Raw genomic sequence first — 19,004 nt, forward strand, 5'->3', positions numbered from 1 at the left:
GTGTTGTAATAATGGCTTAGTGATATGCTTATATAGTAGCATTCTTGCCGCTTGCTTCTATTCGTGAGTTATAGCAAAATACCTCCTACTCCTACGGCATTATCTGCTAAAACATGGAGTAACTGAAGAACTCTGCTAAAATCTGTGTAAAAAAGATGTGATCCCTAAAATATTGGCTTCTCACTGTTGGAATTCTACTCTGTTGTATAAAAATCTGCCCTTATTTATAAATTTAGTGGCATTAAAGTATCCACATATGTCTTCCTATTACCAGTAGGGGTTACTTGTCATTAAGCAAAGCATTTAGGCCAAAGGTTGCCCATGTGACCTCATTTATGTCAATGTGTGTGAATTTCCCCAGATTATTCCTTTGGGGGCAGGATTTTGCGTTCCCTGTGCACAGACCCTAGGAATGAGCAGTGTTTCAATCCATGCCCTGTGCAATCTCTTGGAGGACAGAACCTTTGCACACTCAGCTCCAGCGACTTCGGTAGCCCGTTCAGGTCTCTGACAGTTCAGCTCTTTCCACCCCACCTCTACCCCATATGCATACCCTCCACTGCCTCTCGATTCCCTATATAAGGGAGGGGCAGAGGGAGCCAGAGAAGCATTCATTCTCAAGTGGGTTTTCCATTAGGATGGGGGATGAAGGTATACATCCTCCTGACTCTCCCACTCCTGGATTGGTCACAGACCTCTCACCTTGCATGTCCCCACCCTCACTTTAAGCAGCTCAGAACTGAGCCAGGCTGAATTGTAGCCCTTGCTTTCTGAGGAGCACAGGGCCTGCTTTGCCCTTACTACCTTGTGGGGAAAAGAGGAAATGGGGCTATGGCTCATCCAACTATCCGCCAGCCGGCAGAAATGTCTGACCAGTACTCTGAAGAGTAAACTGCACTGTCAGTGCAATTCTGCCTTAGTCCTGCATTGCAGGACTGTGTCTTCAAGGCATATTGTAATTCCCTGGTTATTTGGGTGGGTTGGTTTGTTTGTTGATTGTAATTGTTGAAAATGGAATGAGCTAGAATTTGTACAATTTCACTGTACACACACGACCTGTCACAAAATATTTCTATAGATGGTGATTGAAATTTACGGATAAACAAAGTAAGAAAAATGCTGCTTGAGAATTTTTCGAGTTTGGGGATTTAAGGATATTTGCACTGTATATTTTGACGTGATTTTTGACTATGTATTTTAATGGTTATGAAGTTTTAACTTTTTGAATTTGTCTTTTGTTGTTAAATAATTGTCTGACCTTCTTCCATAATTTCCCACAACTGTGAAAATTTAAATTGAAAAAAAAAAAAGTTTTAAACCCACAATTTTGCACATTTGTGAAAAATGTAAATGGTTAAAAATAAAAAATGCTTTAAACATTTTAATTATCTGTCAATTCTTAAGAAAGACTCAAATTCTGCCAAGCCTAATGATAAGTAAATAGAGAGGTGAATAACTGACAATTAAACCAGTGTATACTTAAATATATGATTAAGCTTTGTTTAGGGGTGGATGGCTGTGTATGTATGTGTGTGTATATGTAATTTTTGTTAATTTTTATTTTTAAGGGTCTCAGAATCCCGTCATTTGCACCTGTACATGCCAGCTGGTATGGCATTCTTGGCAGCCATCACATCTGTTGTTTACTATCATAACATAGAAACATCAAATTTTCCAAAGTTATTAATAGGTATGTTCCACAATACAGAAAGCTGTGGATGTGTGAATATGTTGCTCTTGTGTTATCTGTTAATTCTGTAACTAAGGTCTGACAGGTTCTGGCAGTAACTCATCATACTCTCATTCGGCTAGGTTTTTGCTTGCTTATTGGATAAAATTAAGCTATGTTTTGTTCTACTGGTTCCCATTATCAAACTTCAGTTCAAATGATGTATGCTATTTTTATGCAACCTAAGCTTTCCAACACATTCAACTTCTGTGGGGTGCATAGTGTTTTCTTGGATGCATTGGGCCATGTGCTTTTTTGTACCTTAGATGGTAGGAGAGAGTTGCAATTGTTACGACTGTAGTCTCAAAAGCCCAGGTGCTAACTAAACCAGCTTACTTAGTGTAATGTGTAATATAAAATAAAAAACTGTAATATACAATTATAGAGCATCAACAAGTGCTTTAAACAATATAAAAGTGGGTGTGGTCTGAAATGGGGGAGGAATCAGGGGAAACTGGTGCTGACACTGACCTTCAGCATTTTAACCTCTCCGTGCCTCAGTTTCCTTGTCAGTAAAATTCTCCTTTGTAAACTGCTTTCAGATCTTTTGAATAGGAAATATTGTATAAGCCCAAGTGTTACAATAATACTATGTATCTTACTGTGGAAACAAGGGTACATCCAAACTCTAAGTAGCTACAGAAAAGACACTACTGTTGGTAACCTTACATGCATGTAGGGTGCATTATATGAAGTATAGCAGTCGATTTCAGAGAGCCCATTTGAAAAAGGTGTAGGTGTGATAAATTAATCTCAGACTGCAAGAGGTTTGAAACTGCTCGTTATTTACTTACACATTTCCTGGCCCCCTGCTATGGCTGAAGGCATACAAGTAGGAGTGCAGTCCTACACAGCATCCCAGCAAGGTCTCTGTGAGTTCTAATTCTTTACGCTTTTTTCAGAACATGGTTTTCATGCTGAAGAGCTTGCATGGTGTGTATCTGATTACTATGCCTATGTTTCACCGGTGTTTTGTTTTGGTTTTTTTAATGCATTTTGTTTCTTTCATGCCAGGAATAGATGAGCCATTTCCACTGAAGTTAGTCTGTTATAATGCAAAAAAGTAGTAGGAGAGGGATTTCTTCTTCTTGAATAGAGATGTTAATATGAGCTGTCTGGGGCTTTGAATTACCCTTTTTCTATATTATAGGAGGCAAATTGTCAATTGGTGACTTCCCATGAGTCTTGAAAACATTTACAGAAAGAATCCATCTGAGATGGCGCTTCCCCAGAATGCAGCTCAGTAGCTATCATTTCCATTTCATCTTAGCAAGTTCTTCCTTTACTATGGCAGACTTTTTTTCTATCTAAAATTACATTTCATTATAGCAGTGTTTCAGGGATACTGAAAATCTGAAAGTCCCTTGTAATTCAAATAACATAGTTAGATATCAGCAGCAAATCCTCGGAGCAGGTTTTTCCAACCAGGACTCTAATAGAAAGGTGCACTGTGAACTGACTGAAGAGCACATTCATTGTTTCTTACTCATCATTAGAATAGCAGTAAGGGAAGTAACACTCCGCTTACCTGAAAAGAAGTAAAGCAGCACTTAAGTCAGCATTGGAACCCGTGGAAAGATTGATTTGCTGGTTAAAGTAAAAGCCAAAAACACAGACCAAGATTTTTTAATGTGACTAGCAATTTTGGTTTCCTCAAAAATTTGGAGGCCCAACTTGAGGTGCTGAAAAAGTGCCTAAGCACCCACCCTACGGAGGGGGAAAAAGGAACATAAGAACGGCCATACTGGTCAGACCAAAGGTCTATCTAGCCACTATCTTGTCTTCCAGCAGTGACCAATGGCAGGGAATGAACAGAACAGGTAATCAAGTGATCCATCCCTTGCCCATTTCCCAGCTTCTGGCAAAACAGAGGCTAGGGATACCATCCCTAGCCCTTGTAAGGTATCTCAAGTTGGGCATCTAAAATTACTAGTCTTTTTAAAAAAATGGCTTAAATATATATCCTCCCCTATTTTATGTATTTGTTTAGCCCTTTTGTATACACAACCTGCAGTCAGGTCTCAGCAGTGGAGCCACATGACACTCATAAGCACCACATGGAGTAGGTTGCACTGTTCAGGATCACATTAAAATAGATTTTTCTCCTACATAAGCTCCATTGGTGTGGGAGGAGGGAGTAAGAAAGAAACCTGTAACAAAGTACCTATGTTTTTTGTTTTTAAAGGTATTGGAGATCAGAGAGGAAAGCTGGAAGTAGAGGGGATGGAGAGGAAGGGTTGTAGGAGTTAAGTGCTTTAAACGGCCATCTTGATTCTTTGCTAGCAATAACTCAAATCCATATCCCATTCATTTTTAAGCTTGATTCCCCATGTAATTCCATGGTGAGTTCTGCTTATAATGGGATACAGTCAGGGGTGCCTCATTTATTACACCTGTTTTTCCAGGGCCTTTGTAAAGTGGTCCCATGATGCAACTGTGTCTTTTAAAAGTGTGTAAGGGGTAGTTGGGAGGAAGGGTGGGTAACATCTGGCTAGTGTTCTAAAAGCTGAACATCTTGGAGGACCTTGGCAGAAGTACAATTAAAGACACGACCCAAACCCCCAACGGGGTGAGCAATAGTCTGGATGCCGCAATGAGGTATGGCAAAGTTCAATCCTCTATGCTACTTACTGGATTTTGCCGTCCTAACTAATGTCAGTGGGGAATTTTGCAACAATATGCACCTTGGGAGCAAATCCATAGAATCAGTAGCTCTGTCTTTCTCTTGGTACTGTCCATCCATGATGTCCACCCCGGTCTAGAAAGAGCTTAGCAATCATTGCAATATTTTATTCAGTGTCAGTTTAAAGGCTGAAATTATTTTCTTTCTGCTAGCCAAGCCAAGGCCTGCACTAAACAGAGGTTTTTTTTCCAGAGCAGCAGAAATGGGTAGCAGATAGGATAACACTTCTTTTGTTTTTTATTTTAAACTATTCTGAAATTTAATCAAAGAACCTGCTTTTCTTCATCTCTGATTAGCATGGGGTAGAGAGAGAGAGGCTGTACTGAAATTGGGACACAACTCCATGTGTTGTGTTCCCTACATATATATTATTACCCCCACCTGTGCCACAATGATCTTTCTCTGTATGTTGCCTATAGAATCTTCATTTGACAAACTGCCAGTAAGACTTTTTAATGTAGGGCCTGTTCTTGCCCAAAGTTATCCAGTGATTTAATGGGGTGAGTAGGGGAAATACATTTCAGAGGAGGTGCTCATGCAGGATCAGTGGAGATGGGAAATGCAACATTCTGGGCTTGCTCAACATGTGCTTGCAGCTCTCCCACTCCCTTGAATGTTCTTCATGCTACAGTATCAGGTCTTAAGTGTACAGCAGGCATAGTTTTTTCTAAATCCAGTTCCCATCTATTAGGGTCAAATCCTACTCTCAGTTGCATCTGTGCAAACCTATTGAAGGCAGTGGGATTGTACAGATGTAACCAAAGGCAGAATTTGGTCCAGAGCCTTTATTTCACTGATAATCGTATTAAAATGTATGTCATTAGAAGCAGGCACTATTCCCTACCTGCCCAACAAATGTAGTCCACACAGTATGAAAAGCACAAACTCCTCTCTCTTCCTGACGTTTGATTAATTGGTAAAGCAAACAGAGATCATATAAAAATGAGTTCAAATCTTCTTCCCCAGGCTTGGCTGACCCTAGGTCTCTTCTCTCTAGAGTGCAGGCACAGCAGTCCTGATAACCTCTCTGCATCCCTTAGAGCCAGGTGGGGTCATGAGCCACCTGCTTTGAGTCCAAAGATTCCTTTTTCCTGGCAGGATAGACACCTGCTCGCAAGAATGGGGTGTTTCAGGCAAACACTGCCAGCTTGTTACGGTCAAAGAAGAAATTCAGTCACCCTGATTTTTTTTCATATTGTATAATGCAGTGTTTAATAATGCAGCACTGCTTCCGCATTCCCTCTGTTAAATCACTGAGAATGTAGTGCAGCTGGTTAGCCATTTTATACCTAATCCCATTCCCCAAAGGGATCTTATATTCTGTTTTTGTGCAGTACCTAGCACACAGATCCCATGGGAGGCCTCTGGAAGTACTTGACTAGTAATAATCATCATCATAATTAATAAAGCATTGAGGCTGTGGTTTTCAAAGGGGCCTAAGGGAGTTAGGTACACAATTCTAATCAGTAGTCAACAGGCTTTTTTGAAAATTGGAGTCTAAACAGTTAACAGACCAAAAGATCATCAAATTGCTAGATCGCTTTCCTGTCATCTGATGGGGGGGTGGGGGTAGGGGGTTGGTTTGGTTTTGCTATCATTGCTGCATCCCAGTGAGACATGTGAAGAAATAAATTTTTAAAGATCTCCTCTCTGTATACTCAACTGCACAAATTAATCATTAGCAGCTCTTAGACTGTTCTACTTTCAGTTTTAAATGTGACAGCATAGATTGACAGTGTGAGGCTAGATAATGATGACGATTTTATGCAGATGAGCAAATAAAGAGGAGATGTTTGAAATTATTTACTTAAGTATCAACCCCCTACATTGCAGCATGGCCATGAAGCAACATATCTTTGCAGTCCTTAATGTGAACAAATTATTTGGAACAATGTACAAAATATTAAGCTCATGATAAGTTTTAGAATGGGAGCACAAGAAGAGTAACTGAAAGAGGTATCTTTCACTGATAGATTTACCAAACCAATCTAATTTAATCCCTAGTGAAATAAATAAAGCCTCCATTCTGCAACAGGATCCACATGAATGGACCCTTATGCCCATCCAGAGTCCCAGTGGAGTTCCACCCAGGTTCAGGGTACCATCTGCACCAGTGGTTTTCCAACTTTTTTTTACTGGCGACCCAGTTGAAGAAAATTGTCGATGCCCATGACACAATGGAGCTGGGGATGAGGGGTTTGGGAAGAGCTCAGGTTTGGGGTGTGGGAAGGGCTCAGGGTTGGGGCAGAGGGTTGGGGTGTGGGGGCAAGGGCTGCGGGATGGGGCTAGGAATGAGGGGTTCAGGGTGTGGGAGGGGGCTGTGGGCTGGGGGAAGGGTGCAGGAGGGGGCCAGGGCTCTGCGCTGGGGGTGCCGGCTCTGGGGTGGGGCCGGGGGTGAAGGCTTTGGGGTGCAGGAGGGGCCTCTGGGTTTGGGGGAGCTCAAGGCTGGGGTAGGAGATTAGGGCACGGGGGTGGGGTTTGGGCTTACCTGCTGCAGCTCCCATTCACCAGCGCAGTGGGGGTGCTAAGGCGCACCAGAAGCGGCCAGCAGCAGGTCCAGCTCCTAGACGGAGGTGCACAAGCAGCTCCGCACAGCTCTCGCCCACAGGCATCCACCCCTCCGCCCCCGCCAGCTCCCATTGGCTGGGAACTGGCCAATGGGAGTGCGGAGCCAGTGCTCGGGGCGGGGGGCAGCATGTGGAGCCCCATGGCGCTCCCCTGCCTAGGAGCCAGACCTGCTGCCGGCCGCTTCTGGGGTGCAGCGTGCTGTCAGGTAGGGTCTAGCCTGCCTTAGCGGGGCAGTACTGCCAACCAGAATCTTAATGACCCGGTCAGCGGTGCTGACCAGTGCCTTACCTCACACAACCTAATACTGGGTCGCGACCCGCAGTTTGAAAACCACTGATCTACACAGATTAGATTGCAGGGTCAGGCCCTAAATTTGCAGATAGTTCTTGGAGGTTAACAGAACCAAAAGCTGGGGCTTATAGGGCTTGATCCAAAGTCTGCTGAAATCCATAGAAAAACTGAAGATGCCAGTAGGATTTTGATAAGGCCCATAGGGAACTAATCAGGCTAAATTTGGTTGCTGTCTAGATTGTGTTGCAAAATGGGAACACATTAGGGATACAGTTTTAATAGCACAAATTGGAGTGCCACATTCATAACTGTATTCTGTCTTGTTCTGGAAAATATTATATATAAATTGAAAACCCCTTTTTCTCAATATTACAGACTATGTAACAGAATTATAGTGTCTAATCATGATGTTTAACAGCTACAAAAACACATATTTGCCTTTACAGATTTAAAAATTAGACCTAAAAACAAGGATAAGATTTGGATGACATTTGGAGTTTTCCTGAGTAGGGAGCATTAAGTTGGGAGGCACAGGGGGAATGTATTTTATTAATAGAGTACTAGTTCACTTGTATTCATAGCAGAAGGGCTAAGTCACTGTCCCTGACAGTAATCTGGTTCACTAATTACTATCACTACTTGGCTGTTACTCCTAATTTATTCCCTCAGAATTAGATTATTGTCTTGTAAAATGGAACATCCTTCCTCTTTCCCTTAAACAATGCCCAATGCACAGGACTTCTCTCTAAACAGACACCGTATAGTTCATTAATCCCTGCTTACTTAAATGCCTGGTCTTGCAGATCTTGTGGGCATGTTACTCTCATGCAACCCCTGTAACTCATCAGCAGGAATTTTGGGCATTCAGCAACTGGATGAACGAATAGATGAAGATGTGAGAAAATGTGAACATAGAAGAAATGAGCTGAGAAAGAGGAAGACTAGAGAGGAAAGATGGTCTTGTGGTTAAGGCGCTGGACTGGCTCCAATTCCCAGCTCTGCTACAGATTTCCTGTGTGATCTTAAGCAAGTAATTTAATCTCTCTTGGTATGTCTACACTGCAATTAAAAACCCACGGCTGGCCCGTGCCAGATGACTCAGGCTCACAAGGCTTGGGCTCGGGGGCTGTTTAACTGCAGTGTAGATATTCGGGCTGATGCTGGAGTCCAGACTATGGGACCCTGCGAGGGGGGAGGGTTCCAGAGCTCAGGCTGCAGCCTAAACCCAGACGTCTACACTGAAGTTAAGTAGCCCCTTAGCCCAAGCCACACGAGCCCAAGTCAGCTGGCATAGGCCAGCCACAGGTGTCTAATTGCAGTGTAGACATACTCTCTGCCTTATTTCCCCACATATAAAATGGGGATCATAACACATTTTTTCCCACTCTTTCTGTGTCTTGTTTATTTAGACTGTAAGTTCTTAGAGGCAGACACTGTTTCTTACCATGTGTTTGTACAACCTATTATCTCATGATGTTAGGGTTAGAACCTTCTAAGACAACACAGCTGACCTGCTCAGGTAAAATACAAACGTTTTACTTGACAAGAACAGCTTTGTCAAATTTATCCTGTAATTAGGAAAATTGGTCACATAGACTTGTACTTTAATTCCCAATAGAAGAATGGCCTTATTTGCTAATACAGTTACTCTAAACTGATATTTCTATTATTTTTTTAAAAGGGGTGCCCTCAGTTGATGATACTTTACATAGCACCCTACATTTATATAATGCTTTTAAAACATTCTCCACCCCAAAGGGATTACAATGTGAGATAATTTAGACAAAACAAGAGGGAGCAATAGTGCAGATTAAGCAAGGAAGTTAAGAGTAGAACAAGGTATAAAGTATTGCAAGAAGAAGTGGATTTTAAAGAGGGATCTGAAAGAGGAAAGACAGGGACACATGGCAGACAAGGAGTAGGAGATTTTCCAAGTGTAGGGGTCAATTTGAAAGAAGTAAGCAGATGGTTGTGAGTGGAGAGATCATTAAAGAGACAGAATTGAACCAAGAGGAAGAATAGCAGGAAATAGTAGCAGAGATGTAGGTAAGGGTGAGATTATACAGAGCCCTGAAGTTGAGACAGAGACTGAACTTGATTCAGTAAGTGTTGGGAAGCCAGTGAGGGGCTTCAAGGAAGGGGTGACCTGATCCTGTAAGCAGGAGAGAAACACATGGCCCTCCCACCCCATTCTGCCCTGAGTTACGCTAGCCACCAAAGGCTAGTCCTGAAGATCTTACCATATATGGGCTTTTTTCTTACACTTTAACCTGATCCTACTATAGGAAGATCAGGTTTCCCTGACAACAGTCATTCCCTTGTAACAGCTGTTCGTGATATTGATCATGAAGTTTGATAAGTAATTGTAGCCCCTGGAAGTTCTGTCTTGATGAAATACAGCGCTTCCATTGTCTTGTAGCAGTAATATAAACTCGACGGGTGCCCCCTGTGATAGGGTTACACCTACTCCCATTGAAATAAATGGTTGCTTTATCATTCACTTCAGTGAAAGTGGGATTGGAGACCATGGGCCAGATCATGCCCCCGGGTTCTGTTAATGCAGGGGATTCTCCACATACGGATCTCAATCCTGCACAGAAAATGTGATCAGATGGACCTAAGTCTCCATCCCTCTCCCCTTGCTGAGATATCTCAGAGTGCCTTGTCCTTCTGTGGATTGCTTAAGATTTACATGGATCCCCTGGGGACCATCCAGCTTTCTGATGAAGCCTCACAGTTGATTCTGCCTGGGGTGCCAACAAACCCCTCTGCCCCCCAGCCTTGCAACAGGAGAATTGGAGAGAATGCTGCAAATGGATACTCTCAGCATTTTCCTCCCCATACAGTTCTACTGTCAGAGTGAACAATCCAATTTGATATTATTAAATATATAAAACCAAATGTGGGGTCAACCTCTGGCTCATCCTACTCAGTTAATGAATCCAATTGATGCTAGTGAGACTACTCCCAGAAGAGCTGGCTCGTGACATGGTGAATGACATGAAATAAACTCCTGATTGGGGTTTCAGTGTCACCAGAGCCTCTTGGTGGAATTATTTGTCTATAGAAGGCTACAGCCTGAGTACACTTGAATAGAAAATGCTCTGTGAACATCAATATTCTACAAAAGTTGTAGTTTCCTACTCACGTGCCATTTTCCTTCTTTTATTTGCTTTTGTATTCTGTGTTATAAACTGTGTTGCATGGAATTTGCATAGTACACACGCACTGAGGAAAGCAGCAATGTTAGGGGGAAATTTTGCTCTCAGGACTATTTGGTGGCTTTTATCTTTTACATCAAGTAGAGTTCCACACAGGTAAGGAAGGCAGAATATCTAGGTCAACATTCAAACCAAACGCTGTGGATTCCCCAGAATCCAAAACCTTTGGGGTTGGGCCCCTTGGCCTCCTCCACTGAAACAGCATCACTCCCTTGGAGGGACTGATACAGGCATAGCTTTACAAGCGGATGGAAATTTCCACCAGCAGATCCTCCTGCAAAATTTTCCATGGTCTTACTGAATGTAATGGGAGCAGGATCACATTCTTGGAAACTGAATTGGTTGCCATTTTGATAGGAGAAAGAGCACTGTCTAGTTTCATGCATGCTTGTCATTTCCCTTCTGCATAACCATTTAACAAAGTCTTCTAATTTTGTCTAAAATAAATTCTTTCCACAATCAGTACTGACTAATGTTTGTTGTTTTTATTTATTTATTTATTGGCAGCCTTGCTGTTCTACTGGACCTTAGCTTTTATAACCAAAACTATCAAATTTGTAAAGTTCTGTGATAATGGGGTTGGATTTTCTCAGCTTCGATTTTGCCTCACGGGACTTCTGGTTATTCTATATGGAATGCTACTAGCTGTAGAAATTAATGTCATCAGGGTGAGGGTAAGTTAAATTTCCAGGTAATTCTCATTTGTTTCTTCCTTTTCTTTTATCTGGCTGCTAAATGTAAAAACAAAATCAGTCTGAAATAGAGACCTATTTGAAAACCAAACACTTGAGTAATGTAATTAAGCCAAATTCATCTTTATTGCAAACTCCTTTGACTCCACTGCATTGGCAATTCAGAATGAATTTCCTCCATTTTTGTTCTGAAAAGGTGTTTCTTATATGACTGACAACTTCAGTTTTCAGAAATCATTAATCTTCATAAAGGGAAAGATACAGTGAAATGGATAGTCCGTTCTATCAGAAAACAATAGTCAGTGATACCCACACAGAGTATCTGTTGTTTTCCAGTCTCTAAGATCACACACAATGTGATTTTTTAAAAATTATTATTAATATTATTATCATGGTGCTAGAGCAAATCCACTCGTCTCTGGTTATTTCCTCTTTGCTATGGCCACAATCAGAATCCCTATTAATAGATGGTTTTGGAGATTGCTACATGGAATACAATCCAAAATGCCTTATCACTTCCCTCACAGACAGTGTAGATCAGACTATGGGAAGTTAAATATTAATCTCACGACTGACAACTGTTGTGTCAGCTCATGAAATAATGAGACTCAGCTGTGATACCAGAAGGACCTTTCTTTTAAATATGATTCTTTTTATATAATTTTATAATCTAATGATATTTAATTAGATAGAAAATGTTGGGGCCACAAGGGAGACTATCAAATGAACCACTAAAATGATCAGCCATTGCTTAGTGTTGTTTTTTTCAGTTTCATATTTCTTTAGAGTAAATAATTAAAAGATGTTACTTTTTACATGTGACTTGAACTAACCAATAATATAGCATCATTCCAAGCTTTGAGGCAAAAAGTGCCTTTCTTCTGGCAACTAAGAATATGAATGATTGAAGGCAAGCAGATCAGAAGCAAAACACAGCACAGGGATTGTAGTTTTTAATCAAGAGTTAAATAGAATGTTCAGTTTGTCACTCCTATTGATTTGTTGGAAAAAATCCCTCCACGGCAGCCAGGAGTGAAAGTTATTTTAAATGATCACTGGACTGAATTTCCAGTAAAATCCTTATTAGAAATGGAAGTAGAAAGCAAGTAGTGAAAAGTCATTTTCCCTGCTCCCGGAAATGCCTATTTTCTGGGAAGAAAATAAATTGCAGCAACAAACTGAAATCAGGTTAAATAAGGCTTAATTGTAAACACAGAATTATTGTTGCTGAATATGATGCAAGGAAGTGGGGCTTCAGGCCACTAGCTCGCAGTCAATTTCAAGCCCTGAATGGATCTGTTAAATAAATTTACCTATCTGCATAGATCTATGTTGTTAGATAAAGGGAAAAACCTGAAGTACATTAACTAAATTCTCCTCTCGCTTACACCCATTTAACCTTGTTGATTTTTCTGGGGTTGCATGGGATTTAATTAAATACAGAATTTTAATCAATATGGCTTTACATAATTAACTACAACCCTACAGTGTATTAAATTCCATGTTAATAAATATTGTAGGAGCAAATGATGGGCCATATCATGTCATCTTTGTCTGAGCAGAACTCCCTAGTGATAGTACTACAAGATATTTTTAAATATGGTACACTGTACAAGAGCTTTGATCCTTGCAGCATGAAACATCATAGTCTAGGTGCTTGATCTTTCTCCCATTTAAGTCAAATGGAAATATTTGCTAGTGCCCTGTGCAATCTAATTTTAATGGTTCTCTATGAAAGTTTGCAGGGGATGCCTGGGTGTTGTACTATGCAGTTTGCAGCATTGGACAGAATAATCTTCAATGTAGATTTTAACATAAAATATTGCAAATATTCACTGAGCTTTAATATATTTTCCCAGTGCAGGATTAAATTCACAGGCAAATTTTGATCTTTGTGTGGGCTACATTTAGAGCTTGAATATCTTTCTCCTTTTTAGGCTGGAATTTTCAAAGTAATTTACGGAATAAGTACCCAAATTTGACTGAAATTCATAGGAGTAGGGAGCCTAATTTCATTAGCCTATTTGCAAATCCCAGTCATACACTCGGTGGCTATCTATTCCTCCTGAAAAATCACAGGCATTTCTATTATCTCAGTATCCCCTTCCACACAGATTTGTCTTTTTCTTTTCCATGTACTTGATGTGATTCTTTGTGGGCTTTTTGGATTTCAGAGATATGTTTTCTTCAAAACCCCCAAAGAGGTTAAGCCCCCCGAGGATCTTCAGGATCTTGGAGTTCGGTTCCTACAGCCCTTTGTGAATCTGCTGTCCAAAGGAACATACTGGTGGATGAATACTTTCATCAAGACCGCCCATAAAAAGCCAATAGACTTGAAAGCCATAGGCAAGCTGCCTATTGCCATGAGAGCTCTGACAAATTACATTCGCCTTAATGAGGCTTTTGAAGCACAAAAGGTATTAGGGGAAAAAAAGAGGAGTGGGATTATCTACAAATGTTTGTGCTGTTTACACATTGCTTAAAATACCTCATTACTTTTTTGATAGTAACCGTATAAAGTCATATAAAAATATAAAGTGGAAACATGGTAGGTATTAAGAGCCTGGTTTGCGTAAAGCTAGGCATGCTGCTGGGTGCCTAATTTGTATGTGCACCTTTTGTATTTACAGTGTTTTTTGTGCATGATTACATCCAGATGTTCACGTAAATGGTTATTTGCATGTGCAAATGCTTGGTTTGCATCTACAATTATGGAAATATAGTTGTTTGCACAACTATGGATTATACTTTTGTGAAGATGGTTAACTTGGCTCTTAATAAGAACCTAAAATAAGTTTGACTAATCTTACAGGGGCTTTATAGGAGTAATTTTTATTGAGATCAGTGGGAGTTTTCCTGAGAGAGTGTTCAGGATTGAGCATGAAATGAACTAGCCTGGTGGTCTTCACTTAAGACCACTACCTGCCCTTATATGTATGTGCAGTGGAATAAGAGGTAGTTAGGAGACTCTCTCCCTATTTGTGTGCAGCCTGTTTAAGGGCAGCATTCCAGGCTTGACCTCAGTGGAGAACAGGAACTGCTTCCTCCCTACTCCTTTGGCATCCAGTAAGGAGCAGAGAGGAGGAATAGGCCAATTCTACCACTATCAAGCTAATTCACACCATGTAGCAGTGGGCAAACTGAGAGGAATTCTACCTCTTTAAGACAGAACCCCTCTCATTGCTCCCTATAGATTTATGCAATGCAATTTATGCCAGTCTCACTATAGACTATGTGCAATTTGCACAAATTCCCCCTATATTTTTAGCACAAAATGGCTTTTACAACACTACGTTGTAGAACCATTGTGTTACTGTTCACTGTGCAATTCGTAAGCCAAATCAGCATAAGTGGGTCTTGTGGCTACCCATTCTTAGTCTTCCTGTTTAACTAGAGAAAATTTCCCCTCCTCTTTGGCACAAGGCCAAGAGTACAGCTGCTTGAAAATTTTCCAGTGAAATGTTTTGCTATCAAATAATTTTGTTTTGACAAAATTGAAACTTTGCTCAAAAACATATTGATGTCAACAAAATTTTGTTTTGGGGGAAAAAATAATAATGAAGCATTCTGATAAGGCTGAAATAGAATGCTTCGTTATTTTTTCCCAAAACAAACTTTTTTTAAAATGGAATGTTCCAATTTTTTGTTTAGCAATTTATACTATAAATTTAAAAGTCTAAATTGAAATGAAATGATTTAAAAAAATAATTTGTGGTCAAACTTCATTCCATGGGAAATTTTTTTATGTTCATTCTGATTCAGAACAAAAATACAATTTTTAAATTTCAGAGTAGCAGCCGTGTTAGTCTGTATTCGCAAAAAGAAAAGGTGTACTTGTGGCACCTTAGAGACTAACAAATTTATTTGAGCATAAGCTTTCGTGAGCTACAGCTTGCTTCATCGGATGCATTCAGTGGAAAATACAGTGGGGAGATTTATATACATAGAGAACATGAAACAATGGGTGTTACCATACACACTGTAACAAGAGTGATCACTTAAGGTGAGCTATTACCAGCAGGAGAGTGTCCGCAGGGGAAGGGAGAACCTTTTGTTGTGATGATCAAGGTGGGCCATTTCCAGCAGTTGACAAGAACGTCTGAGGAACAGTGGGGGGATGGGGATAAACATGGGGGAAATAGTTTTACTTTGTGTAATGACCCATCCACTCCCAGTCTCTCTTCAAGCCTAAGTTAATTGTATCCAGTTTGCAAATTAATTCAAATTCAGCAGTCTCTTGATGGAGTCTGTTTTTGAAGTTTTTTTGTTGAAGAATTTTTAAATTGTGGATTTTCCCATGAAACAGAATTCTAGTTCCTGCCCAGCTCTAGCCCAGAGGTTACTGCTTATCAAATCAATATTCTGAATCATCTACTCTCGAGGCTCATTTTTAAAATTTAAAATATCAATTGTATTTACATATTGTAATGTTTATATAACCTTCTTTTTATTTATTTTTTTTATTTTAATTCTGGGCAGAACAAAAGGTCTCCATATCCACAAGGATCCAAATCAATTTGGTGTGCTCTCTGCTGTGCATTTGGGAGACCACTAGTTCTCAGCAGCACTTTCCGTATTCTGGCTGACTTGCTTGGGTTTGCTGGTCCCCTCTGTATCTCTGGGATTGTTCACCACGTTGGAAAAGGAAATAACACCATCCGTCCACAGGTATTACCTAGAATATCTTAACAAAGAGCCTGATCCAAAGCCTACTAAAACTAATTGGAATATTTCAGTTGACTTCCATGGGTTTTGGATCAGGCCCTAAGTGAACATATAGAGGTTGGCCTCTGACACAAACAGAACGCTACTCCTGAAGTGTGTTTTGATTATTCATTTGGAATTTTCTATTTATGATCATTATTTGTACACTTGTGATGCCAAGAATGTACTAGGTGCTGTCCACGCACATAAGACGCCTAGGGCCCTACTTCAGGAAAGCATCTCTATTCAAGACAGTGCTTAAGCACGTACGTAAGTCCCCTTGAAGGACTTAAATATGTGCTTGAAGTTCAGGATGTGATGAAGTGCTTTCTTGAACTGGAGCCTCAATGCCTGCCCTGATGACCTTATGCTCTGAAAAGGGAGAAGTTTATTTTAAGGATGGGGGTCCAGCTTTTAATTTCTAACAAGGTGGGCTATCTTAAAGGACTGAAGCAGCAGCAGGCTTTTATCATAAAACTAAAGGACAAAGTAATTGAGCTATGACAAAGAGTTTCCATTAGAGTCTTGAGGGAGCTCATCTTTGAAAGGTCAACTATAAGAGACTTAGACGATGCTATCCAAGGGAATAATATCCAAGAAAAAAAGACTTCATTCTTGATTATTCTCAGGAACAAAAGCACAATGAGCATTTTCACACTATACTGCTAAGTCATTTCTAGGAAAGGATCATTATTTGTGCTATTCGCTGATTTTTTTTCTTTTTTAATATAACATTGTTTCCTGTAAGGGCCTGATCTAAATCCCATTGACTCCAATGTACTTTGGATCAGGCCTCAAACTAAATATTAAAATGTATTGCATGTGTTGGAGAGGCGAGATTTTTGACAAAGTTTTTAAGCTTAGAAACAATCATTCATTTATCCAACAACAGTCCTTTATCTTGTGCTTATCCTAATTGGAAACAATAAACAATAAATTCAGTGGAAGACAGTAAAACAGCAGCCAATGCAAATGAAAATTGTTGAAATTGCTGCAAAATGTTACGGAGAATCTTGGGATTGGTTCTGCTTTGAGCAGGGGGTTGGACTAGATGCAGGGCCAGCTCCAACGTTTTTGCCACCCCAAGCAGCAAAAAAAACAAGCCAAAAAAACCTTGCTGAGGCGGAGTGATGGTGCGGCCGCCGAATTGCCGCCGGGGACAGAAGAAGAGTCGTGTCCCTGCCGCCGAGCACGAAACGCACTGTGACGGAGCTGCTGCCAAGAGCAGATTGCCGCCCCAGCGCCCGACCTCCTGCCGCCCCTTTACATTTGCCACCCCAAGCACCTGCTTGGTTCGCTGGTGCCTGGAGCCAGCACTGGCTAGAGGACCTCCTGAGGTCCCTTCGAACCCTGATGTTCTATGAGTAAGGCTAAGATTTTGTCACAGATATGTTTAGTAAAAGTCACGGACAGGTTATGGGCAACAATGAAAAATTCATGGAAGCCTGTAACCTGTCCCTGACTTTTACCAAAAATATCAGTGACAAAATGGGGAGCCTGGGCAGCTGTGGGCACCCTGAAAACTCCAGGGGCCTGCACCACCCCTGTGGGCTCCAAGCTCCAGGGGTCTCCCCCTATTGCCCACGGCTGCCGGAGAGCTGTGGGGGTCCCTGCCTCCGTAGGTGGCAGGGGACCCAGCAGCTCCCAGCTGGCACTGGCTGAAGTCACGGAGGTATTTGGAAGTAACAGATTCCATGACGTCCGTGACAAAATCACAGCCTTAATCATGAGCTGTGACTCTTGCTGATTTGCCTGGAATGAAGGCATTTATTGATTCTGCTCTGTTTAACTTCCCCTAACAAGCTTTGACTAATGATCCCCCCACACACACACACCCCATGCAGAAATCTCAAGACTGGCCCTGATAAACTTGGAATGGAATCTCATCCAGCTGTGCTTGATAGCTTGACATGATCATTAGGTGCAACTGAGGGGCAGCCTCTGGGCTGTTCTAAATTATGCAAGTTAGGGGTCACCTGAATGCAATGGTCTCTGGTCATGCCCCGTTCACTGCCCAGTGGAAAGGGAAATGCAAAGTTTGAGGGAGTGGCATACAACTAGCTGTGCTAGCTTTATTCGAGCCGGGGATTCCCTCACATTGTGGGTATGCCCATTTAAGGCAGTTTTAAAGCCCCTTCTTGCCACCTTGCCATAGATCAAGATCTAGCCTGTAGACTTTGAGTGTTGTGGTAGTGAAATATGGGCAAATTCTTGAGAACTTTTCTTCAAAAACGTAGTGAACAGAGTTAAACTTGTTTTGCAAAACAGCCAAGAGCATAGACAGCGCTGCTTTTTTTCTTTCTTTTTTTTTTTTTTTTTGGTTGTGGCGGACTAGAGTTTTAAAAAAAATAACTTTTGTTATTGTAGTAGGGACAGTCCCTTGATAACTGTTCTCTTCAGCCCAGGAGGGGTATAGTCCTCTGAAGGTCTCAGCTGCTTTGAGGTCCCTATCTTTCCCCAGGGTAACAGCTGGCTCTTGGTAGCCAGGCTCTAAGGGTCTCAGGCTCTGGCTCTTTTCTACCCTTGCTTGGAAATGGCTCAGTAAGCAGGGTTCCTTCTCACCTGTCTGTGTTTCTGCCACTCTTTCTGTAGCCAGACTAGTTGTTATCCTTATTTTCTCATGAAGGTTACTGATTCTCTTTCTCACTCTATGCACAAGAGCATCTGCTCCCCTCTCTCAATAGAGACCTGGGTTAGGTCCAGACAGCTGCCACTTTTCTGGGGCTGCCTCCTGTTTGGCTCATCTCTTTACCTCCTTCCCTCCCCCTCCCCCCAATCCAAATTCTGCTTGAATTCCATGTTCTCTTTTCACAAAGGGAGGGGGCTGATCAGACATCATGATTCTTCAGCTGTCCTTTTGCAACATCTGACCCCAACCTCATCATGCGTGTGGGTCAAAGAGCCTCTAGTTGCTACTTTTCCTTGTCAGAGTCCGAGGTGAGAGAGGAACCCAAGGGGTAACAAAAGCAAAATATGAAGGAATTCATTTTCCAGTGTAATCAACAGTTCAGGTATAGACTGTTCCCCATCTTATCCATAGTTCACTTTTTGTATACTATTAATAAAAGTGAGATAAACAAACTTCTGTTCCAAACTTAGAGCTTCTTTTATTTATT

General features: G+C 41.2%; 1 protein-coding gene across 2 annotated transcripts in view; it reads left to right on the plus strand.

Moving 5' to 3' along the window:
* ABCC8 (ATP binding cassette subfamily C member 8) overlaps positions 1-19,004 on the plus strand; it is a 138,206-nt gene that overhangs the window by 3,880 nt on the left and 115,322 nt on the right. For both annotated transcript variants that reach the window (XM_077820060.1, XM_077820061.1), the window contains exons 3-6: positions 1,569-1,690; positions 11,000-11,166; positions 13,359-13,601; positions 15,664-15,852. In XM_077820060.1, the coding sequence (XP_077676186.1) occupies positions 1,569-1,690; positions 11,000-11,166; positions 13,359-13,601; positions 15,664-15,852 (721 nt within the window). The remainder of the gene's footprint in view (positions 1-1,568; positions 1,691-10,999; positions 11,167-13,358; positions 13,602-15,663; positions 15,853-19,004) is intronic.

Source organism: Eretmochelys imbricata, chromosome 6 (assembly GCF_965152235.1).
Source record: "Eretmochelys imbricata isolate rEreImb1 chromosome 6, rEreImb1.hap1, whole genome shotgun sequence".
NCBI lineage: Eukaryota > Metazoa > Chordata > Testudines > Cheloniidae > Eretmochelys > Eretmochelys imbricata.